Source organism: Osmia lignaria, chromosome 2 (genome assembly GCF_051020975.1).
Source record: "Osmia lignaria lignaria isolate PbOS001 chromosome 2, iyOsmLign1, whole genome shotgun sequence".
NCBI lineage: Eukaryota > Metazoa > Arthropoda > Insecta > Hymenoptera > Megachilidae > Osmia > Osmia lignaria.
In genome coordinates this window covers 9,136,805-9,161,542 of record NC_135033.1, presented here as the reverse complement: position 1 = coordinate 9,161,542, position 24,738 = coordinate 9,136,805, and the positions used below count along the sequence as shown (strand labels likewise).

Below are 24,738 nucleotides of genomic sequence, written 5' to 3'. Positions count from 1 at the left end.
ATTTTTCGCAACACTACTTAAACTTGAAAATCCTAACGGGGTAATATTTTACTACACAACGGTATGCGGGTGGATAAATGATTATGTGATAGAGTTTGTGAGGCTGAAGTGTGAATGATGAGTGTTTAGGATCGAGAATCATGAACGTGACAGAATGAATTTCAATTACGAAAGGTGAACTTTATACAATGCTTGAAGAGCAAATACCGACCCCCCTGGGGGCCAGCCCATATACTAAACTGATGCCAATTTCACGAGTAAAATCGGAAAAACGTTTCAATTTCAAGAGCGATTTCGTTATCAAAGTAAGTAGTTATAATAATTAATAGTATTCATGCTTATTACTTTGATATTGAAATCCGCTCATCGCGAAATAAATTCTTGTACATATAAAAAAGAAAGTGTATTGTGAAGTCGGAGGGTCATCCGACTTCTCTACATTTTTAAATTCGAAATCTATATGTGTAAATATGTACAAGAAAACCCTATCCTGAGCTAAGGCATAAAATACACAAAAAAGCAATTTGCACGATTATCATTGTATAAAATGATACAGTGATATTCGTGGGTCACTATGCTCGCTCAAAAAATAAAAATTACAACCAGTTCCCGTGTCGCTTCGGACCATTCGTCCTACGACATGATGGGAACCGGAGGAACTTTAAAGCATGCGACTCACCGATCGTTGACTTGCACCGCTGCACTCGCCATGCATTAGTCCATTGCTCTGGTACCATCAAGATTGGGCAGCTTGGTTTTTGGTTCGTCAAAGGTACCCTCAATGGCCAAAGCACTCATCTGAAAACATAAAAATCACGACTCTTGAACGATATACGTGTTCTCTCAATTTATTTCAGTTAATATTTTCAAATTTATTCATGCAAACATGCAATAAATAAGCAATACATTTTCTAGTATATAAACTAATTTAAAAATATGCATGCAAAACTACATGGCAATAACGACGTTATAAAACACAGTAATACACATGCAAACACATAAGGAACCACACCATAAAACATTACAAAATAATTGCAAAATTATTTCAAAACTCGGAGCTAATAACACCATAAAACCCCATAATACATTTGCAAAACTTGTAGTTAACAACACCATAGACCCCCAAAAATATTTGCATACACATGTGAAAACACATAGCTAACACAACTATAAAACATTTGTAAAAATATGACAAATCACATAAATAATAACACCATAAAACCCCATAAAACATTTGCAAACATATAAATAATCACACTATAGAAGCCACTAATAAACCGGTATACACATGCCCAATCACATAAGGGGGTTCACTAGTACACATGTAGATACATGGGGTACTACTCCATAAAATGTGTTAAAAAATCCCAATAGGTATGCACAAGCACGTATTAAAAAACACTAAGCACAAGCACTATCACTTTAAGTAATCCATAAGTGAACACATGCTCTAATAATCCAAGCGTATACTCGTACCTGTCAATGTTTGACAGGTGATGCGCACTCCTCGGCGGCCGCGATAAGACTGACTAGATTTGTCCTCGCTCGAGGTCATAGACTATACCGGTGCCCAATCAACCGTGACGTTCCGCTTAACCGACGCCGCGGTCGGTTCCCTCGACTTAGATTTAATATTATTTTATTAAAATTTATTTAACAATAATTTTTAATTTTACAATTGTTTATTAACTAAATTATTGTTATAACTACTGAAATTAATTTTTTTTTTATCTTTACGAGTGGGTATCTTGTATAATTTTGTTCAATTATTATTATAACAATTTTTTTTCAATATAATTTTTAATTTTACAATTGTTTATTAACTAAATAATTATTTATTAATTGAAATTTGTTATTTTCATAAATTTTATAATTTATTTCGCTAATTTATTATAGATCAAATAGTTATTGAATGATAATCGGAAGTGTAGTGTCCTAACAATATTTTTAATTAAAAATATTTTATATAAATACGCTGCAGATTTGGTCTATTCACGTTTTATTAAAAAAAAATTCATCACATTACACATTATTCGTTATATAATACGAAAAGAAGGTAACACTGCATCAAACAGTGAATATATTATGATATAATTATCTCATAATTTTCAGTTTTTAATTAAACTAAGTTGCATAAACAGAATAATTTCCTCCATTTTTCCGTTGATGATTTTTGAACTTGCATTATATACGAATATTGAACAATAATTAGTAAAATCTAATATTTTAAATTACTATTTACTTAAATTGCCACTTCAATTTTCAATTAACTAATTAGAATTTCAATAATAATGAGAAAATTATATCGTGGGATATGCGTAACCGATCAGTTACGCAATAAATACTAAAAATGAAATACAAATGGTATTTGGTAACTCTTACTAACAATATGTAACATAAACCCTAGTTTAACGTTTCATAATGTAATGCCAGTGTTTCTATGGCACTAAAGTTTAATAAAAATTGGAAGACTGTATAACTGAGACACTATTTGTTGAGTATTTTGTGCATTTTTAAATAGTTCCGTATAACTGCTTATAATATATATTCTAAACACAGAATAAGTTGGAATACCGAAACACAGAAGAGTTAAAAATGTGGCATTAAGAAGTATTAAAAATATTTTCAGTCATGTAAATTTATGATAGGAATTACGAAGAGGGATAAAATTTGTGCTTATCGTTTCTCAAAGTTCATCAGTGAAACGTTCAATGTCCTGCAAATGATCTCCATAATCTGTCGCTTCACTACCTACAAAAGTATCGTGATGTTCCAAAATTTCATCAAACGATAATCTGTTATCGTGATCGTCATCAGATGCAGCAAATAAATGGTCTACTTCGTCACTCGCAATTTCCCTGAAATATTATTGTATGATCATACCGTTTGTTAATTATAACAAATTTTGCTATAAACATTGACTTACTCATTGCTTGGTACTAGCCACGAAAGTATTTCATCTGAATCTAATCTTCCATCACCATTTTTATCATGTTCATAATCAAATTTATCCTTCTCTATTATTAACCACTCTTTATCTTCTGATTTTGCCCTATTGCCAATAAATTCTTGAAAGCTAATATATCCATCTTTATCGGTATCTTTGTCATCTAAAGCTTGTTTCAATAAGAGTGGAAACATTCTAGGTGTTTCTTCAGGATGGGTGTACGCTTTGAATTCTTCTGAATCCAGATAACCATTTTTATCTATATCAGCAGCTTCAAATGTCTCTTCATCATCGCTTATGAGTTTTTCATCTAAAGCTGCATCTTCTGAATCAGTGAGATATGTATCTCGTAGAACCTCATCCCAACTAACTTTACCATCTTCATCGATATCAACATCTTCTAACCGATCCTGAGATTCCTCTGCAGAAAGCATGCTATTCACAAAATAAATTAGTATCCCTAATTTCTGTTCAATGAGTTAACAGTGTTTAAATTATCTGTACCTAAATGAACGTAAGATCCAAGCTTTTAGTTCATTCCTTTCAATGAACTTATCATTATTCAAATCCATTTTTTTCAACAATATTCCTAAACGTCTTTTTGATTCTTGCATTGGAAGTTTATCAAACTCCTGCGCTTCTTTGGCACTTCCTGCAAAACAATACACGATAAGACAATTTTATAAGCTTACATTAAACTTAACGCTTGATTTATACCCAGAATAGCTTCATGATCAAATTCCTGATGTTCTCCTCCTGTATAATGATTCGCGTCTCGTGGACTGAATGCACCATCATCTGTCCTTTCATGGCTGTTGGGTTTGTTGTGTATATGAGTATGTATATGTGCTGATGCAGCACTTCCAAATGGAAAGAACCCAAAAATTGTAACAATAACGAATAGCGAAATTCTAACACGCATCTTGCGTGTACCCATCGTAAGTTTTGAGAAAAGTCTGAAAACAATAAAGGTAGATAACCTCACAACATGAGAAATTTGACAGATACAGTGATATCGACACAGTATATCATAATGGCCTTATCGACTGTTCGTTGTTACGCATGTCGTCTAATCGTTCTCGAAAATCGATCTTTGATAATTTTCAAATTCACCTTTCTCTGAATCAAGAAGTTTTATTAAAACGTTTATCGTCTGCAGAGATACAATAAATACCATAGAAAATTACAGAAGGTACAGAAGGTTCATTATTTTCACTCACCCCTTGGAAACAGTTAAACTAATTATTATTTTTTCCACATTCTATTATAATCACTTTATGTCAATTTCATTAAGAAAAATCTTGAGATAAAGCTTTACTTTCGGTTCAGAACGTCAATAGTACTCACGTGTTGAAATATTAGAACTTAGTGCGACTTGTTGTGAAAAGAAATGAAAGAAAAAAGAGCTTCGAGTCTGCTTTAGCCACGATCAGTATGTGCGGTCATGATTTTGTTCTCGGGAGAGGGTTCAAAAATAGATTTAACACGCGTACAATTTATTTCTAACTTCCCTAGCCATCCAGCGAAAGAGGAGATGCTCTGAGATGTATCAGAGAACAGTCTTCTTTTTTTAACTTACCATAATAAATAGATAAGTCGATTTGAAACGGATGTTCTTTTATATCATGCTCTACTCAGCATATTTTTTTTTAAAACATCACGATTTCTAGTATAAAGACATAAAATTTTAAACACCAACTTTTTAACTATCTTGAAGAGTAGATAATATGAAATTTAATCTAATCGTATTGATTTTATTCCAATAAAAAAAGATTTTTATCGAAGGCTATCTCAATATACTATAAGTGCTGTTTTATAATACTTTTTTGTCATGAAATCGAGTTAGACTTTTAGATATGAATTTAATATTATTCGTGAATCAACATTCATTTTCAAGACCGGTCTTAAATTTGATAAATTTTGCAAGCACAGCTGGATTACGAACAATGAAACGATGCCACAATAATTATCATAATATTACAATTTTAAACATTTCCTTGATGATCTATTGTTGGAATCGAGCGTCGATAAATTATCCCTGCAGTACGTCTTTTCGGTCGATAAATACACTACGTACCTCTGATCAATAATTCAGGAATTCATTTTATTAGCTGACGATTTTGCATTACCTGCTGTCGTTACCAATACACTTTTCTAACGAAGCTTGCAATTAATTTTGGGTTGCGTGAAAATTTATTCCGTTCTCGTTATGCTTTCCGACGTGTGTTCTTCCTTTTATGATGCTAATTGTCAGAACGTTATTGTTCGCTGGTTTGTAAAATACAGTCGAACGATAAAATTTGTTAAACATCCCCGTTCAGAGAAATATTTCAATGTTCCCCTATACCGTCGCGGATACTATAAAATATCATTTCGATTCACGATCTTCCGCCGTTACCGTATTTTTGCAATTTTAAAAACATCGTGCTTTTGGCTCCTCTGTATTCAATGTATGCTTTATCGCTTTTCATTTGTTAAACTTTTCCGAGGCAAGTTTACGCCTAGCTAAATCATATGGAGATTGGCAAAGGGTGGTTGGTCAGAACTGATTGGCAAGACGGAAACCCGACTGTTTTACATGGTTCTTCGCAATAAAAACTGCTTACGCTTCTTTCTGTATGCTTGTTGACCGAATTCAAGATCAAAGACCAGGGGTCAATTTGATCCTCCGGAGGTTATTTCGCTCCCCGTCAACTACCCCTGCTTTCATCTTTCCAGTAGGGTATTTTCAATCACTGTTTTCATTTTTTGGACTTATTATTTAAATTGATAAGTACTCGGAGTTCTTATAGATCTAATAATAAGCTTTCGCAGCTACTTCTTTAGCTGTGAAGGATGGTAATCACCCCCCGTGAAGAAGGGGAGGAATTTGATATTCGATTGCGTCTAACGAATTCGTCGTCTAGAGTTGCTGAAGAATATTTTCGATTCCATCGGAATATTTCAGCGGGTAGAACGCAGACGCTTGTGATTTTTCTCGCCTGTGTAAAGGGCGACGTCGATTCGAGATCAACCAGCGAAGGAAGGCAATCCTTCTGACATTCAAATGTTCCTAGCACACCGAAAAAAGGATACATAGAGTGGCCGACACCGCCTATTCATCGCTCAAAGGGATCATTTATCAACATATTTGATATGCTCCTGGCCGCGTTAACCCCCGGTCCACCCCCCGACAGAGGAGCTTGCACTTTCCATAGTCGGTCTTCCATAGAAATAATATGCTAATCGCGCGAAGGAGGAGTTTAAAAAGTGCTCCGATAAATTCTCCAGACTTTTTGACGTAATTTCGCCCCTTCGCGCCACCGTTCTTCCCTTCCTTCGTCTACGAAAGATTCTTTTTCCGCGGTTTCCGACGTCTTAAGAGAACTTCGTTTCTCCAGCTCGGTATATCAACCGGCTGAATATATATATATATATTTTTTTTTTCTAGGTGAATCCTGAGCGGATGTCGAGACCTGCTTCGCGGGAAAAGGATTGTAAGCTGACTTCCTGTAGACTCTACGAGGGAAATACTGCCTCCAGGATCGTCCGAAATGAAAAGAAAAGAATCTCACAACTTACGCCGATCACTATCGTATCTTTTACAATCATAAATTTGTAGATCAAGCGTGTTAAGACGGCGTAAGTGATTGACGCGAGACGTTAAGATCATTTACAAATCCCCTCATCGGCACTTATGCGTGCGGTGACGCATACACGTATATTTATGCACCCCAAGCCCTATATGCTGCCTGCCCCCATACATACATTGGTCATATTAACCGCAGAGAGGAGTAGCTCGAAGCCAGTTTCGTTTGTTTAAGCCTGCACCGGTGTTAAATCGTTGTCTATTTAACGTGTATTTAGATTGTCATTTGCTAAAAATAAATGGTTTGAAATGAAAAAAAAAAAAAAAAAAGAGAAATTTGTTCATTTTTATCCCGTCTCGTTTCGCGTATCATCAACGATGACGTCTACCAAATCCCTCGGTGGACATTCAATTTCGAAACGCCACGTCAGCGGGACACTTTCAAGCATATTGAAGCTGGATACGAAGCCGTTCGGCCATTTGCTTTAATCCCTCTTTTCCATATTTATCTTGGTCGCCTTCATTACGGGCCACTTTCAGAATCTTCGTTCCTTTTCTTCTTTCCCATTTTATCGTTTCGTATCTTCGGGATTACCGGTCTATTCGGCAACGAACGCCGCCGCTGCTATTCGCAGTGAACGCGCAGATTGCTTTTCCTGGTGGGAGAATTTACGAGCGGTGATGATAAACTCTCAGGAAGCATAATCGAATGGCTTTCGTAATCATTTTCATGGGAGGAAGAGGTCGAACGAATCTTGTGCGCGTTCACCGTTCTCTATGCAACGGAATGTTAAAAAGGGAAAAGAATAAAAATGAAATCAGACTTGGTCCCTCGAAGAAAGCATAATGAAAAATATTAAATCATAGGATGCATGCTTTTCGATCGACTTTCCATAAATCCAAATTTCTCTATGTTTATACCTTCCGGTGTTGATCAATGAAAAAATCCTGACAGCTCATAAAATTTTCCCTGCATCATGGAATTCAGTGCGATGCACTCCATAATAATGCTTTATAGATTCAATATCTTCTCCGACATACAATGTGAAGGTAGTTCGAAGGATTGACGCGAAGGGAAAAAATAAAAGTCCAATTTATTTATTTTCCTCGCTCGGAGAATATTTGAAAAAATAGTACAAATAATGTTGACAAATGTGTCGGAGTAACTAAATCAGGAAAAGGGTAGTCGATATTCGTGATTTGCATTCCAGAGTTGGAAGGAGGAAAAACCGAACAGTCGAACGCAAGGATCCGATCGACAGGACATCGAGAAGCTGTTTCGTGTCGCTTCGATTCGAGCAATTTTTCCATCGCGTCTGCCAATGTTTTTTCTAGGGAATACGAGAAATATCGAGATAATTAAAGGAACGTCGCGGCAGGATAACAACGGGAGAGAATCGAGCAGCGCGTTTGTCCGACGTTCAGCGTGCACGTTAAATTATCTATCGCGCAATTATTCATTTATGCTTATTCGCCTTGATACACCCGCGGATCTTGAAATATTACCGGCTTAACCGGACTTTTAATTCTAACGTATTACCATACTTATCGTAGCGTACGAGCGATTCGCCTGTCGTGCGCTTTTTTCTCCGAGGAAATCGTCTCTACTTCGGACTGGGATATAAAAGCATTGTCTTGAACCCTTTCAAATCTACGTACGAACAGGATACGTAGAGAAAATTTACGTTTCGATACAGTTGGATGGGTTAAATAGCTAAATATCGTGCGTCGCCGACCCTCCGGACGAATCCGTCTAAGGGAAAATTCTCCAAGTCTTTCTTTCGTCCGAAAAAGAAGATGGTATCGCTACGGAAAATTTAGAACGAAACAAAAGAGGATGTTCCCAAGAATGCAAAGCCGGGAACTCGGCAACGAGAAGCTGTGTTCCTTTTCCAGAGAGCTTCTACGGTGGTTGGTTCGCCAGTAAGGCATATTTAGTACATAAATCAAAGCTGCGAGTGGCCCTTGCTGGAGGCAACGAGTTTATATGCTAATATAAGGTGGAGCACACTGCGAGTTGAAACGCCATCTTGACTTCCCTCGGAACGTCTTGAGCATTCTCCCCGGAAAATGTACTCGTTGTTACGATACGACTGTTATCCTTTTTCTAATGAAAATATTAGCAAACGTTAAAAGTTTCGTAACTACATAATAATTCGAGTATTTGAAAAGAACGTTCGTATTCTGAGAACTTGAAGAAACTGCATCGTTTTCGAACGGTGAAGTATAGAGACTCGAGTAAAATCCCGAATACATAGAATCTCTATGCAAATGAAAAAGCGTTGTATAGAAACCGCCATCTTGACCGGGATAGAATGGCGCGGGGGTTGGAAACGCTGGTAGAAATATTCCTCGTGGCCGAGATCACCAATATGCCCCCGACACGACCGGTCCATTCTTTTTCGGTGAACGGAAGCGGAATGAAGTTCACGGACCGATCCTGGCGAAACTTCTCGCTCCCGTGTGTGGTAACAGAAAAGTTTTGCATGTCCGTTCTTAAACTGGAAAACTTTCGTGTCGTTTCTCGCCGTACGGCGGATGCGAAGTCGATTTCGATTCGCGAGTCTGGCGTCGAGGTCGATTACGTGTTGCTCTTTTCGAATAAAACAGACGTATGGAAATATTCGGAAAATCTTGAAGTAGATTTATATAGGAAACTCGATGAAAATTTCAAGAGCACTAAAGTTTGAAGAAGCAACGCAACAACGTTCGTTGAGAGAGAGAGAGGGGGTGGTTTTATCGAATGATCGTGGTTAAAACTAGAATATCCCAAGGATGCTTTCTTCCAGGGCCCTTTAGAGGGCACGGTTATGGGAAACATTTAATTAAACTTGTAAAGTTGCCGCGTTCGAGGGCCCGCGTTTCAGAAGGGGTTGCTGTTGTTATGCGCAAGGCGTGATCCAACCCTGTTCAACGGTATCGCGGCGTCGTAAAGGCGACTGCCGGTTCGTGTTTCGTAATGCGGGCATCTTCGTGGTCGTGTTACGAGCGTCGTTTCCTTATCTTCCACGGCTCGAACGTGTCATCTGCTCGGAGGCTCTGTTCCTCGCCTCACCTATGCCTTCAACCGACTGCTCTCTTTCGCTCACTACGCGATTCTTACCCTTTCCGATGCTTCAAACAGATTTGAAGAAATTCCGAGAGAATTCAAGGGTGGTTTTACCTATTTATCTCGAACGAAATTTGAAAAAAAAAAAACGATATTTCTAAGGTTTAAATATCTGGGAAATCAAGGACAATTGAGAGACACGAAGTAGCTCTAGAATAGAGTACTTGGTCGTTGTTAAATATAAACGACGTCGACGGGAGAAGCGAAGGATAGCTATTTCCATTTTTCATCAGGCTGGCCGTAATACGGGGTTGAAAAGGGTGGTAGCCGTACGGGGTGGAGGGTCTGAAAAAGGCGGAACGGGTGTTGTATAAAACCGCTCGCGACATTACCTCCAATATTCGCAAAACGGATTCTCCGGCAACCGCCTCGTCCCTCTGGCAACCCCTTCCACGCGACCCCCAGCCAACGGCTGGTAATGAGGTGGTTTCAATTCTGGCCTCGGGGAACAACCCGGGCCGGTGTGTAGGTACATCAGCTATTGCCATGTAAATGTCCGAGCGAGAGAGAACGAGTAAAAGAGATTGATAACAGAGACGAGACGTAGCTACCGATCTCTGGATGTTTTCATTCTTTTTTTTCTTCTTTTCTTCATTTTTTTTTTCCCTCTCGTATCCCGAAAACTTCGCAACCCTTTTCGCTCTTTCGATAACGATATAAAACAGCAGCGAGCGTAGTCCAAGTGTTTTATGTTACGATTGTCCGATGAACGCGCGATATCTCTGTCCTAAAAATGTTCGGCAACTTTTCACCCGAGGAAAGAAACTTGCCCGGCCAGACGAGAGTCGTGTACGGTGGAAAGTAACGTCGAAACGAGCCTGGTGAAATAAAGTAGAGGATGACACTTGGCATAGTTTCGCGGATATATGCCCGCGAGGCTGGTCGGAGGGGGCACCCTTCAAAAATAAATCGCCAAGGCGCCGTAGCTCGTAATTTAAACTAGCGCAGTTTCGGTAACTAGTTCCACCCTCGTTCCGCTCGGACTTTCAACGACAAAGAAAACGATGCCGCGATCGAAGGGTGAAGTGTACGGACGTAGGAGAGAGAGAGAGAGAGAGATGAGGGCGAGCGATGGAGGACTAGGTGGCGTCGTAACCGAGACGGCTGTAAAGCGATTCGCAGTAAACCGCGGAATGAGTTTATTGCGCTTATTGACCGAACCTACGGAGCAGAAGTGTGCACGTTAAAATCGCTGCTACACGTTTTCTCGCTGTTTCATCGACGTTTCTACCCCGACGCTTTGCCACCAATATGGAGGGAACCAGAGCGAAGACGTCGCATTCTTTCCCAAACTTCTTTCTGTTTTTCAGAAAATATTTCCCAGTGATTCAAAGGGTTAAATCAGTAACTGTTCGATCCGAGAACGAAGTTACTATTCGATTCCTTGTTTGTTTTCCGACAGGGGTGGTTCTCCATCTCTTCGGCAAGACACCTCTCCGCGTAAGAGTCTCCGCGTAAATGGAATCGGGAGGGGTAGTATTTTTTCTTCCGAGCTTTTAATTCGAGACCTCTAACGAGTAGTAAATTTTCTGCAAAGGCAATACCGGTAAACGGTTAGCTGGCCTTCTAACAGGACAGATCCACTTAGTTTCTTCCCCCTTTTCGGCCAGCCCCTTTCGCGCCCTCGGCCGAGTATTAAATACTAATTCCATTAAAACCGTAGAAGGGTTGCGAGCCCATATCTCTGACCCATATTTCATGCCGAAAGCTTTTCAATCTGAGAAAATACTTATGGAACCGGTGGAGCCCGATGCGCGGGGGTGGCGAACGTGGAAGAGGATCGATAGTTGAAAGCTTTTGTTTGTCCATCGAGTCGTCGTCTCGTAAAAAATGGAGTTTCTTTGCAGAAAAATATCTGACACTTGATGTAACACATTTCCCAAATCTTCGATTAATTCACGAGTATCTCCTCGAATCACCGATAAAACGATATCCGGTAGGATTTCATTAAGTTCCCCGTAGCGAGAGAGCCAAAAAGGCAACGCTCGCCAGGCGATCTGATCGCGCGAAGTTCTTGCAGCCAGATAAACGCGAACGATTCGGCTTCGCGGGTACCGATGCAATCACCTAGAAGGCCGTGATAACAGCGTTTCAATTACGAACCATTCCCAGACTAATAAGCCGGGCGAGGATCGAAGATTAAAGCAGCCGATCGGCTGCTGTGTCCGCCGATAATAAGCATGGCCCGGCGACGGAAACTTCTTCTTCGCAAAGAAACGAGAGCCCCCTCTCTCGAAAGAAGGAGTGGAAGTTTCATTTCGATTACTTTGCTATCGCGCGATAACTCAATCGCGGGGGGTCAGATACATGGGTGCAATCGTTGAAAGGCGTTGCGACTTCGATGACGATCGTCGATCGCGAGAACGAGCTTCTTTACGAGCGCGTAATCGTTTCTTCCTGCAACAGCTCGTAAATCGATGGACTGTTCGTTCGAAACTACGCTCCGATTTTCTCGATTGCCGATTTATTTCTACTTCTTCCACCCGACGATCTCCTGAATCGAGGATCCACCGTTTGGAACAAGACTGAGTGTCGCGTGGAATTTAATAAAAATTTCAGTCGTTGGTTAACCGCGAGCTTGTTTGTCTGTCGAAATCGATGGAAGTTTCAGTATAACGAGAAACCACGTGTCTGTGAATCTGCAAAACGAACGAAAGGGAAGGATCGGGGTGGTCAACGATCGGCCGCAATAATCCGCGACGAATCGCGAAGAATGAATCGAACCGGACACACGGTCGAGCATCCAGGAGATCCGTGCAAGATCGTTAACGACAGTGAACGACAACGCTTCGAGCTAACGTAGGTCGAGTGCCACGAGCATTGTGCCTGGGACGACCCCCTGAGACAACGGGGTTCGCACCCTATTGCCTCCGACACGGACGTCTCAATTAAATGTATACGAGAGCAAGTGGGGTTGATAAAGCGTTCTCGGTCATAAATATGAATTATCCGCGGTAAACGCTCCCCCGAGAACGGAAGTCGAGGGATCGTGAACGAGACTGAGAGTCGTCTGCGAATCTGTGCTAAGTTTCCGTGATTCCATTGGAAACGATGACGTTTGCGCGATTGATACAACGATCGGCTGATTCTGACCCCTGTACAGGCTGTTTTAAAACGCCAAGTAATCGCGTATAGAAGAAGAAAACGAATTTATCGTTTAGCTGGAATTACATAAAAGCGCGGATTTATCGATCAGAGGACGAAAGCTCGTGCAACTTTTCCACGGACTCGTTATTACGATCTCGCCCCCGGTACCGTTACCAATCTGCTAAAACGCATTGCCATACTTCATAAACACCCCTGCGACTCCGCAAGACGTATTAGCCAGCAGATTCTGTCCGCGACTGGGGTTGACATTACTTTTCTATTAGACCGATTGAACGAAAGAACGAATCGATATCCTGCTAGCAAAGTTTTCCATTCCTTTTATGGAAGCCTATTCTCAACGATGATACAATAAAAACATTTTCTTCAATTACGATGAAATCTGCGTTCGGGAAGTTCGGCTACCGAAATACCTGTCTGCGACTAGCAAGGTCGGGAAAGGGTGGAACAAGTTGGGGAGGGTGGGAAAGGGTGGCACAGCAGCATCAGGATGCTGGTACGAAACTCGCACGGTAGGTCCTCGCGTATCCTAGAGCAACCTACATCGTTGGTTTCCTTCCTGCGGGACGTTCCTTGGTTGCTTCAACAGGGAATAGTAACAACACGACGATTCAGAGGAGTGTGACTCGTCGAGTCCCAGGAAGCGTGTGCTTTGCTAACGATGACAAACTGCCCCCGTTCTAAGACGCCATATTTATGCTAATCTAGCCGGCTAGATTCTGCCCCGAATCTACGACTTCACCCTACCGTTTCTGCGTTTGAACACACCCCTCGGCGTATCTTGTCTTCTCAGATTCACGATCGAACCGGCCTGGATGAATCGGCCATTTCTTCCCAAACATTTCTCGGTGTAATATCTTTCCTTTAATTGGTATCGTTAACGCGTTCGAACGAAGAAAGTTGAAATTCCTGAAGACGTATCTCGAGTTAGGAATTTCGACGGAGAAAGCACGGGTCCTGGGTCGAGGGTGACAGGAACCGTGCGTGTATCTCGCGATTTCTTGCCGTGCCAAAAGCGTGTTTTGCCTCTCTTACTTCGATATTCGCTCGACGCTGGCCCATCCTCTGCTTCATAGAGAATATGGATCGGCCCTGACAATATTGCCGCTGGAACCACCCCGTGTCTGCCGTCGTGATATACGCGGCCGCATTTCATATATTCCATTGTTTCCAAGTTTTCGGATCCATTTGTAAGATTAAATTTGTAATGCGGCCCACCCTGCCGTTCACCATCCACCTCCCCCTCGACACCCTTGCAGCTCACTTGCGCGCATACCAGAACGGACGCATATGGCCGACCGGCCAATTTCCATCGGTTTCGATGCCGCTCTCAATCTTGAAAATTTTTTGCGAACTCGAAGCTTCACAGCTGTTGGTTATTCACCGAAGTATCCGAACATTTGCATCTCAAAGTATCATCAAATAACACAATTTTCCAATTCTATATCCAAAATTAATTAAATGCACGATTAATTAATTTTGGAAATTCATCGTGGCGATATATTAGTAAAAATATCCTGAAGTAGAAGGAAGAAATCGGCAAGGTTTTAGTAGAGAGGAGTGTTCATTTTCATCAGTGGTTTTCGTTGATTCTGGACGGAATCACGTAGGTGGACAGGAACATGCGTTTTTAACGTATGGCGCATAAGCTGTGTGTTCGCGTTAACCGGCCACTTTCAGATTGGATGGTGCACTTCTCGGCATATGGATCCGTCGCGGATCGAGCCGCGGTTTTCATCGCGAAATGGGAATTGCATTTCTATCGGTCCCCGACAACCGCCCCGAATCCGCCCCGGCTTCCAGAGAAATTGAAAGATCTATCTGTACTAGAATTCACCGATCGTGAGCTCTTCATTTTCTTCGTGGTATTAGAAATATATTAATTACTCGGTGTACTTATTTTCTCTATCCACCCTCGCGTTTTCTGAATTCAGTTTTCAATATTACGTATGGAATACAACATCGTCGCTCATTGTTCGCGTTAACCCGATAGAAAATATCCGTTACAAAAACAATGCCAATTGGCCGATGGGAAACAAAGGTGAAATAGACGGTGCCGTGGCGTTCTTCTTTCCGCTTCCGCAACGGAATCGGCCAGCAGCGCAGAATCGTTGGCGAACATGTTCGAAGCGGGTCGGGGGTGGTCGAGGTGGCACCTTTCCGCTGCCATACATGCGGCAGCCTTCCCAATTATACCGCGAGAGCGCGGCGAAACTTTCATAAATTTCGTCACAGTGCGAGCAAATGGCTTCCGGTCCAGCGGTCGGACATTGTCGATAACAGGCACGTCGCCAGGGGCGAATTCAATATCGCATTCGCACCGTTCTCGTTCAACTCCACCCCCAAAACCTCTTCTATCCCCTCTGTCCGCCCTGTTATACCCTCCTCCACCTCCGCGAACCTCTGCACCCTCTCCCTCCACGCACCCCCTCCCCCCCACCTCGCATTGTAGCCTCGCATTGTTCCGAAAGTTTTCGGCGGTACCGCGTAGTGGCTGCGTTGTACGCGATTACCATATGAATTAAAGTAATGTGATATACGATCGCAGGGACTATCCGGCGACGAGGCTCGAAGAAGCCGCGGAGAACAGAGTCGCACCGGAAGTGATCCCGAAAATGACCCGATCGCTGTTACGCGACGCCTTAATATCTTTTGGGATGAATTATCGTTACGAGTTCTGTATCGAATTCGATGAAATTTGTAAGAATTTCAATTATTTTATTATTCACCGTTACCCAGAAGAGAATCAGCACGCGTGGACGGTCCCGGATGCGTTTAGATAAGGGAATAGCTGGTTGCTTTAAAACAGTGACAAAGTTTCTGTCCCCTTAGATTCGATTCTGTGTTGGAGCGATTTGAGAAGGATCTCTGATTCACAATGGCTATCGGTTTGACGGCGCGCGTAGCACGCGTCTCTGCTTTCTGGCCGAGGTGATATCTCGATCGCAATAAATTCACATTAACCTATCTGCTGGTGTGGCCCTGGCCGCAGCTTTAATACATCCCATCGGTTTGCCCGCCTCCTCTATCAGCCACGGATCCGCTTCGTTGTCGGCGCCGATTTTAATTTTCCAATTTTACGAGCCTCGTCTTCCTTCCATCCCCCCTTTTTTTTCTCTCCATCTTTCGTTTCTGTTTAACGTCGCATCGCTGAAGAACGTTTCTTTCAATCGAAGATACGATCGTGGTTTAGTAATGTTGTTAAGAAAATGTGGAACGATTCAAGTGTCGCGATTAACAGGGTAAAAGCAGCTAAATACAAGGCTGACTAAACGAGGCGGTTCACAATGACCGGTGTAAGGCACGAACATTAATTTCTAGTAATTATCAGAGGTGTAATTCACCCTGGGAAGGGTCGTGGGTCGCGTCCGGGGTCGGCCAGTGCGTGTTAACGCCGTTGTTATGCCCCATTATATTGTCCTACCTACACGTTAGCCAGAAAGGGGAAAAGGGAAACTGCAACTCGACAAACGACCCACGAAACGAATCTGCTCTCAAAAATCTTCACCCTCTCGTTATTCTTTTATTTTTTATTTTTCATGTATTCGATTCTTGAATAAGAATGATACTTTATAAGGTTTCAACTTGGTAATGTTTATTGGAAAATAAATTTTCAAACAGCGAAATGTTTTCCAAGGTAGGTAAAAGTTTTACAGCAACTTTATCGTGGCGCGAATATCGCGAAAGATGATTCATCGAGGCGTAAAGTTTAAAACTCGGCCAATTGTACGCCGGGGACAATGGTGAACGCTGTCACCGCGTAACGAATCGCCGCGAAAATTGATAAAATATTATTAAATCCAACCCCCCCCCACTACCCCGTACGCCGACCAAGAGATAGCATTACTAATTTATTTAAATGGACTTATCTTTCCGAAGCTCCGATAGGAATGTAAATTGAACCTCCCCCCACCCAATCAAGGGAGTAATGGCACGAGTAAGATAAAGATATTTTATTGCTTTGCGGTCGGACATATTTAAGCAGGGTGAAAAATATTTTTTTTTTCAGTCGATCGAGTATTCTCTCCCTCTTTAGCTACCCTAATTTCAACCCCCATACACGATTTTATATGAAAAAATTTTTGGAATTAATATTATCTTATCCAAGCTTCTATATACAATTTTGAATACTAACAGGAAGTATCGTCAACCAAATTTCGAATGACAAGAAACGGAAGCAGCTTTGGGTGCAATCGTGCCGCTGCACCGTCCGCAAAGGGATGAAATAGTTTTGGAAAAAAATGCAGGACATCCGCGGAGTACGAGGGAAGGTGTTGGTTTCTCTTCTACACCTTGATTTACTGTCGGCGATATTTTCTCGTCGGCGCTAGTTGGCGCCTACCGCACCACCAGCCTCGACAATGGTGGCCGCTTGACATTTTGTTTCGAATTATTGCCCGCCTGGCCGGTCCTTTCTATTTCGGCCAGCCAGCTCGCACGACAGGGCTCGGATTTTTTTACCCCTCTCGACAGGTAGCTCTTTGTTGAGCCGCGGAGTACGAGCGGTACGCGGTATCCGCTTCGAATTCGGCGGCTGTCCGCCTCGTTGCGGATTTACAGTCTCGCGACCGGACAGAAGGATTCAACAGTGTCCGCGATATGTTGGACGGGGGTCCTTTTCATTGTTCGCTGTTGAGATCGAAGAAAAGTTCTGATTTTATGAACTCGACGAATTAAAAGATTTTCTAATTACCGTTAAGAGTTCGTGTGAGAAAGCGTACACGAGAATCGTAGCATATGTCTCTGGAAAAGTGGCATTGCGAACGGTGAAAATCGTTTAGCGACGCCTGGTTGAGATCGAAACGGGGATGATCGTGAGAGCGATGTAAGCTGCGTGTTCGCAGTCAAGTTACATAATCGCGACGAAGCACCGTGGCTAATCGAGAATCGGGGCGAGCGTGGTGGCAGGATTAGAATCCGTCTTTCCAGTCGACGGAAAAGTTGTCGAATCTTTGCATCGCGCGAGTAGAAAAAGAACAAGAAAGGTTCAATTTGTTCGAAAGGGTACAAAGTGGTATCGAGTCGAAGACGCGACTCTTCTGTCGAGAATCGGCAAACCGAGGAGTTAATGTCTTGGAACGGACGCCATATTAGCATATCCGCGTCCAATCGTGGTCCACGTGGCAAGGGCGCCGTGTCGAATCGTTCCGTAGCTATGACATTGTCATTATTTCACTGACAGAACAAGCATGCGCGCGATTCTCCACGGAGAGAAGTATCGCTAACAAGGGTGGGAAGAACGAGTGTCGTTTGATCGAGGTCAAACAGGGGATGGATGACCGATGCTCCTTTTAAAACGAACCACCGACCATAATGCTTTCCATCTCTTTCGAATCCACTTTCATCCCTCCCGTCAAAGTTTTTTTAAAAACTATAAGAAATCGAAAGATACTCAAATTCAATAACCAGCTCTAGAAATAAGAAGCGTCGAGAGACGGATTTACTCGTTAAAAGGAAGAAGAGAGAGGAAGGCGAACGATACTCAGGGGATGATGAGAATTTCCGTTGGGGGGGTGGGTGGGGTTCTTCCTAGTTTTATAAGGGATACAACTACTCTCGAGTCCGTGGCTGCTTCGTGTTATTTATCTTTATGGACCTCGGGCAGAGGGTAAGTACACTTACACCGACGGTTGAGAGGGGGAGGTTAAGGGGCGAAGTTAAGCCGAAACGAGGGCGGTAAGAGATTGTTTGTCGTATTGGCTGCGGTTTCCACGGGCTTAACGTTACCCGTTTAGGGGATTTCTCGCTACTCTTTTTTTCTCCACGGACTCGGGTACCTCACCGGATAGTCCTCGGAGAGCCTTCCATTTTCAACGTTCGATTCAACAAGTCGATTTGCCAGCAATATTTCTTCGAAAGAGTTGTTACTCTTAAAAATGAAGAAGCAAAACTTTTCCAAGTAACCAACGAAACCGGACAAGGTAGAAATCTTTTTCGAGATCTTCTTCACGGATACTCTTTTTATTTATTAACAACGATATTCCGGATGCATACAGTGCATATGTACAGAATGATATTTACATCGAATCGATACAACGTGAAGTGGTGATAAATAATCCTTAAAAAATAAAACAAGATCCTTATATCTAACAAGATGATGATGATGATGAATCATTTACACCGTGCACATTGATAGAACTAGAACAATGAATCCGTTATTAAATAACGTGAAAATTTCGTGCAGACTACCATCGAGAATATTTCCCTTTTTTCGAATATATACACACTACTGTTAATTTATTGCTGTACAGAATACTGTAGTATTTTATCCTATCTCTTATACGATTTATTCCACTCGTCGCAGCTCGTGTCCCTTTTAAGCATTAAATTAAAATTCAACAAATTCCAAGATTGTTAATCAAAGCAAAAAGGAAGGAAGGAAGCGAGCGAAGAGAGTGTCGAAACAAGGAAACGTTAAAAGCAGGAACGGAAGTGGCGATAAGTCAAGCAATTCCGTGCAATATTAAGCCACTCTGTGCAGCCAGGTTAACCCTATGTTAAGCCGTACGTCGCGAGGGTGCGGGGGTGTAGAGAGCTAGGGGATGGCACGGAGGTCGCGTGTATTTAAAACGCGAATGCGCGCCAGCCGATTCACTGTTTGAAGTTAAATGGAGTGTAAATGGCAGATAACAAACCGGCACTGTTTCCGATTACGGCATTCATTGTTTCCTACCATTATGCGCGCTCCGACGGTTTGTGTGTTAGCCCTGCTACGGTTTACGATCTATTTATTGCTCTACCCACCCTTCTTCCACCCCTTACCACACAAACATCCTAGCGAGTACCGTTTTAGCCCCACCTGAATATCTACCCCCTTCGTTTTCACCTGCTCGCATTGATTCGATTCATTTTTCTCTTGAACAAAATTAAGAATTCAAAGGGATACTTAAGCAACTCGCGACACTTTTAAAGTTATCGAATTATTTACAAATTTTTCCTACCTAATATTGACTAGAGAGGGAATATCACCTTATCCAGAGACAAGGTTCTCCTAGTTTAAAGCTTACAGCGATTACTGTCTTATCGTACACGTATACCAGGTAAATGTCGATTAATCTCGTTAATACGGAGTTGGATTAATTGGGAGTTTTGATTCAAAGTGTTAAAAAAGACGTGCAAAAATTCGTGGACATTCAGTAACGAGGAGCTAGCTGATAGAATAGGTAACGATGATTATCCTGTGTATGGAACTACGTATGGTTAACGGGATGATAGCATAAAAAATTGGAAGAGCTTGGTGTCCCCGTCTGAAAAATTTCAATCTAAATCCAACCAATGAATTTCTCGATTATTCAAAAGAATAGCTACTACTAGTAAGCACCGGATCTTCGGTCGACGATTTCCGTCGTCACTTGCTGTGAACCGTTGTCGCTCGTCTCTTCACTTCAACCTGATCGACGATCGCGTCGCTCTCTTTATCCTGATGAGCGGTCATGTGCCTGGTCAGATGATGCCTCTCCCGGAAGCTCTCGTCGCAGACGGGACACCTCAGTTTCTCCTCCCTCCTCCTCCTAGCAGCCTCACCGGTATTCTCGTTCTTATGATGGGACCTCATATGATAAACCAGATCGGACGTCATCCGGAAGGACAGGTTGCACTTGGCGCAGACGTTCTGCGCAGGCAGAGTGAGAGCGGCAAAGGAAGGCGGTAAAAGACCGGCCACTCCTGCGGCCGTCGCTAAAAATCGGGGCCTGCTGAGCGCCTCGGCCATAGGCGGAAATACGGAAATAGGATTGTACGGGATGTTTGGGTAAACCGGTGGTAGGTCCGGTCGAAATGTAGGTATCTTTGGACTGGGTACTTTGGGCGGTTGAGCGATCTGCGGTATTTTCAAGTTCTCCAGTAAGCCAGGCTGACTGCTTTCTGGGCTGACCAGGAATGGATATGCCATTTTGGCGGGAAAGGGCGCGTATTTGTAACCGGGAGCGGCGGTTAGAGGAACTACAGGCGGACTGACGCTGCTCTGATAGCTGGTGCGATCGTCGGGTGATATGGACGACCTGGGCGAGGTCTGACCATCGTCGCTGAAGCCGTTTCTCGGAGCTGTTAGGCTCACTTTCGTGAAGGCGCTTCGAGACTCGCCGTGTCTGTCCGCCTGACAGGGTATACCCGTGTCGTAGACCTTGTTGCAAGCTAGATTTGGTTCTATACCCTCGGGACAGGTGGTCAGTATCGATTGGTGAGGCCCGAAGGTAGGCGGACTGGGTGATTTCTGAAGACGGCTCCCAGAAACGTATCTCCTGACGTCGTTTTCGGGAGACAGACCTGGTAGAGTCGGTGTCAGTGTCCTTGGAGAAATATACGGAGGACTCAATGAATTTTCTGTACAATGTATCATCCTCCTTCTATCGGATACCACAGCGTCGTTGTCGTAGTTCTTGATGGTCAGATTCTGAGGCAGTCTATCAGCGTCCAAAACGCTTTCCGTTGCGATGTCTTCTCGCGGACGATCTTGCTTCCGGTTGGAGATCATCCTCATCTTCTCGCTCTGACGACGCGCGAGGTTTTCGTCCGGCGCGACCAGAAAGGCGACGTCGAAGGAACGTTTACTGGCGCGCTGAAGAGGATAGGAAGCATCGGTGGTGGCGTCGCTGATGGACGACGGACTGGACGAGGTTAACGCCGTGGTGGCGGTCGTCGAGGTCGCGGGGGCGGCACGGTCGATGCCACCCGTGCGATCTTCCATTGTCATCCTGCTCGTTCCGGATGATCGACCTGCGACAATGAAGGCCGCTGGTCAATTTAACTGACTTCACGGCTAATGATGGATGTGTGAATCGCGCCTGGTACAGCCGGACCAGGTGTCACCTCTGTGTTCTCTAACAGGGGGAATTTGGGTCAATGAGATTCGACGTATGAGCGATTGGTTGATCGGAATTTATGCTCGTTTGAAATTTAACACGATGATTGTCACAATGAAAATGAAGACGTATGGCAAGGCATGTTAAAATGACAACTTTTATGAATAAAAATATATACAGATTCGTGACAGTCACGGGGCTAAATGTTCAACGAAACACACTTTTAAAATAAAAAAATAATTAAAAATGAAAATCTGCTTACCGGACCACGCGTCCAAGAGAAAATCCTTCCGCCTGTCAGTGCTCGTGCTTCAAGGGTGTCACGCTTTCACCCTGTCCGGGTGCAGTTAGTCCTCGAGCTGAGACATCGACGTTCGCACTTCCATTTCAATTTCATCCCGTTTATTAACAAAACATCGCCAGTTTCAAACACTAACTGTTATCACTGAAGAAGACACAGGAGACGAACAAGGGTACAGCGCGTATCGGCGGACCACGTTAAAATGAGGGAACCGAACGCGCATCCCCTGTATTTAGGGGTAGAATTTCGTTGAGGGTAGCTCGTAGTGGCAGGTGGAGGCGCGACGAGGGTGGGCACCGTCCAATGGCAACGTTTCCAGGGTTAGGCGAGGGTGGAGCGTACGAACGGGGTGAACATATTCGGTCGTCGGGACGCGTCTGCTAGTTCCATCCAGACCACGCCTACATATTTCAGGTTCGACACATGTGCCCAGCATCGTCTTTGTCGTCGACTCTTTCCTCTTCTGCCCTCTCCGGGTTGCGCCAACGCAGAAACTCCTGTCGGTGGGAGGGAGGTTTTGAAGGGTGGCGCGGGAGCTGAGCAGAGCTGTAATTCAGCCTGACAAACGATCTTGAATATTTTTAACGCCCGCACACCAGGCTCCTCTTTTTTTTTTTTTTTTTATGCTCGGCCTCCTGGATATTGGACGTTCGGCAGACTCGTCGAATCCGTTGATGGACCTCCAACGATTCCCGATTATCCTGCCAATGATCGTTCGCTGAAACCGTTTTCCATTTCAAGCGAGAATATCTCTTTTCTTCTTGAGAAAACATTTGTCTCCTTGCTGTTTCGTGGAAAATTTTTGAAACCGAAGAATCGATGACGTTTAAATAACTTCGTTAATATCCAAATTTGTTTTTAATATCCGTTCAATTTATTCATCTTAATTATTTATGATCATCTTACGGGACACCTCGCTGGCGAAGAGAAATGGAGCGTATGAAATGGACCAAGCTGGACAGAAGGTAGCAGCAGAGCCACGAGGGATCATCATTTTACGGATTATCTTCCTGACGAATCCTCCTCGTTTCTCAGTATTTCGATAAATATCCCTCTAGCTGACATACGGCTCTTTCGAAAGCGTTTCTCCGCGATAACGAGCATCGTTTCAAAAAATGATCACGTTTCACGGACATGTATTTTCGATATTTTTTGTGGAGTTCGGTCGAGAACATATATGGTAGCAGTAAGAGGAAGCAGAACTAAGTTGGAATTATAATGCGGCAGAAATGGTTTCTAATACACCATGAAAAAAGTCTGGCCAGCTCGCAGAGCCAATAGGCGATCAATCATAAGCTGGTGATCCATTTTGCTGGGCATGTGAGAGCCGTCGACTTCTTACGCGATTCCCGAGATTCCCGTGAACTCTATCGGGAACGCCTGGAGGTTAAAGGACATTAACTTCTTGATTGAGTCGGCAAAAAGTTGTAATGAGTTTTCGATTCGACTCGGCGACCCCAATTCGCGATACACCAACGATCCAGCGTATTCGTATCAAAGTATTCCCTCTGATTGCTTCCACTCGCGATTATTTAACAAAGAAAATTAAAAGATACAACGCGGTTGTTAGGTATACTTCCCCTTGCAGCGATAAATCGTTTAGCAGCGAAGCGGACGATAGCGAACGCAACCGTCTAATCCTAATTCATGGTCGTAAAGTTGATGGAGTCGTTTCGTGGACGTAACGCGTGACACGCGTCTCTCCGTAGGACGTCTAGAAACGTTTCTGTATCTTCTGGCTACCATTCCTGGCTTATGAACCATATTTATTGCCGATCTGTCCCTGCACACTCGCGATCGTCCATCTCTAATTCCATTTTATGCCTCGCTGCTAACTACGATTAACTGTGCCCCAGAAATTGGATTGAAAATTCGAATTTCCAAATAATTCCCGATCGAAAGAAAGACGGAAAGGGTAAAGAATCAGGGTCGTGAGAATCGTCTAGGTGTAATTTCACTGGCATCTGTCCTCGTTGTTCTTCAAATCGGCCAGAAAGGGCAGTCCTCAATTCGTCCGAGTTAAACGAGCAGAGGGTCGCACCTCGACCGGCACGTGGCTGACACGCGTGGGCTGTTAACACTGACACCGAGTCCTACGATAGGGCTGTTAACAGCGGCGACCGAAAAGGGACACCTTGCAGAAACGTTTCCACCCCGACCGTCTCGCGCAATCCTCTCAAATGCCTTGAATTATGGAGAAGATTTTTGAAATTTCACCCGTCGCTCTTTTGCCTAATCCATTTCACCGAGAAACCATAATAGTCTGTTGCACTTTCTGCACAATATCTTAGGATATAAATACTTTCCGGTTCGCTGGTGCTAAAGCTTCGGGGAGCAAACGGGAAACCGCTTCTGCTGAGTCTGTTCGGTGATAAATATGCAGCCGATGCAGTTGATGAGAGGAGGTCGTTTATCAATCACCCATTAACACGGACCCAGCGCGCTGTGCAGCTTTGCCGGCTCCGTTGAAAACCTGCTCGCTTCTGCCTCCATATTTCACGGAATCATCGTGATTCTCTTCCGCCGTGCTTCCCAGCCGCAGTCGATTTTCCATTAAAATCCGACGTGCACATTGGTCGCATGCATACCCCTCTCGCTTCGAGGATATATCCCATGGAAACAAGCTCTATGGGCCGATTGCGTGACAAAAACTTTCAGCAAAGATTTCACCCATGGAATGATCAATTTTTTCAAGCGCTTAGCTCGAGGAAACTACGGGATGATTCTCGAGTCGCTGACAAATTGAACGTGTGATGAGTTCAGAGGATTCTTGAAATAACTGGGCGTGATGTACGCGGCTGGCGAAGAAGGGAAAAGGTGGCCGACGAGCGGCAGAGATTTAGATTTTACGGCCGCTTGAGCAATTCCTTGACTTATAACCGGCACCATGCATACCAAGTGAGCTAT

General features: G+C 43.2%; 2 protein-coding genes across 5 annotated transcripts in view; both read right to left on the bottom strand.

Annotated features, from left to right (window-relative positions):
* Positions 1-1,977: 1,977 nt before the first annotated feature.
* LOC117606992 (reticulocalbin-2) overlaps positions 1,978-24,738 on the bottom strand; it is a 108,481-nt gene continuing 85,720 nt past the window's right edge. Inside the window, exons 1-5 of one of the 4 annotated variants that reach the window (XM_034330112.2) lie at positions 4,168-4,474; positions 3,665-3,903; positions 3,452-3,599; positions 2,927-3,382; positions 1,979-2,858 (exon numbers count right to left, since the gene is read on the bottom strand). In XM_034330112.2, coding sequence (XP_034186003.1) covers positions 2,687-2,858; positions 2,927-3,382; positions 3,452-3,599; positions 3,665-3,884 — 996 coding nt within the window. In that variant the 5' untranslated portion in view covers positions 3,885-3,903; positions 4,168-4,474 and the 3' untranslated portion in view covers positions 1,979-2,686. Of the gene's footprint in view, positions 2,859-2,926; positions 3,383-3,451; positions 3,600-3,664; positions 4,045-4,167; positions 4,475-24,738 lie in introns of those variants that run through there. The other 3 variants (XM_034330113.2, XM_034330114.2, XM_034330115.2) reach the window with 3 other exon arrangements.
* Positions 18,342-24,312, bottom strand: LOC117606991 (uncharacterized). The gene has a single exon (XM_034330111.2). It carries the CDS (start codon positions 21,419-21,421, stop codon positions 20,078-20,080), a length of 1,344 nt encoding a protein of 447 aa, XP_034186002.2. The 5' UTR covers positions 21,422-24,312; the 3' UTR covers positions 18,342-20,077.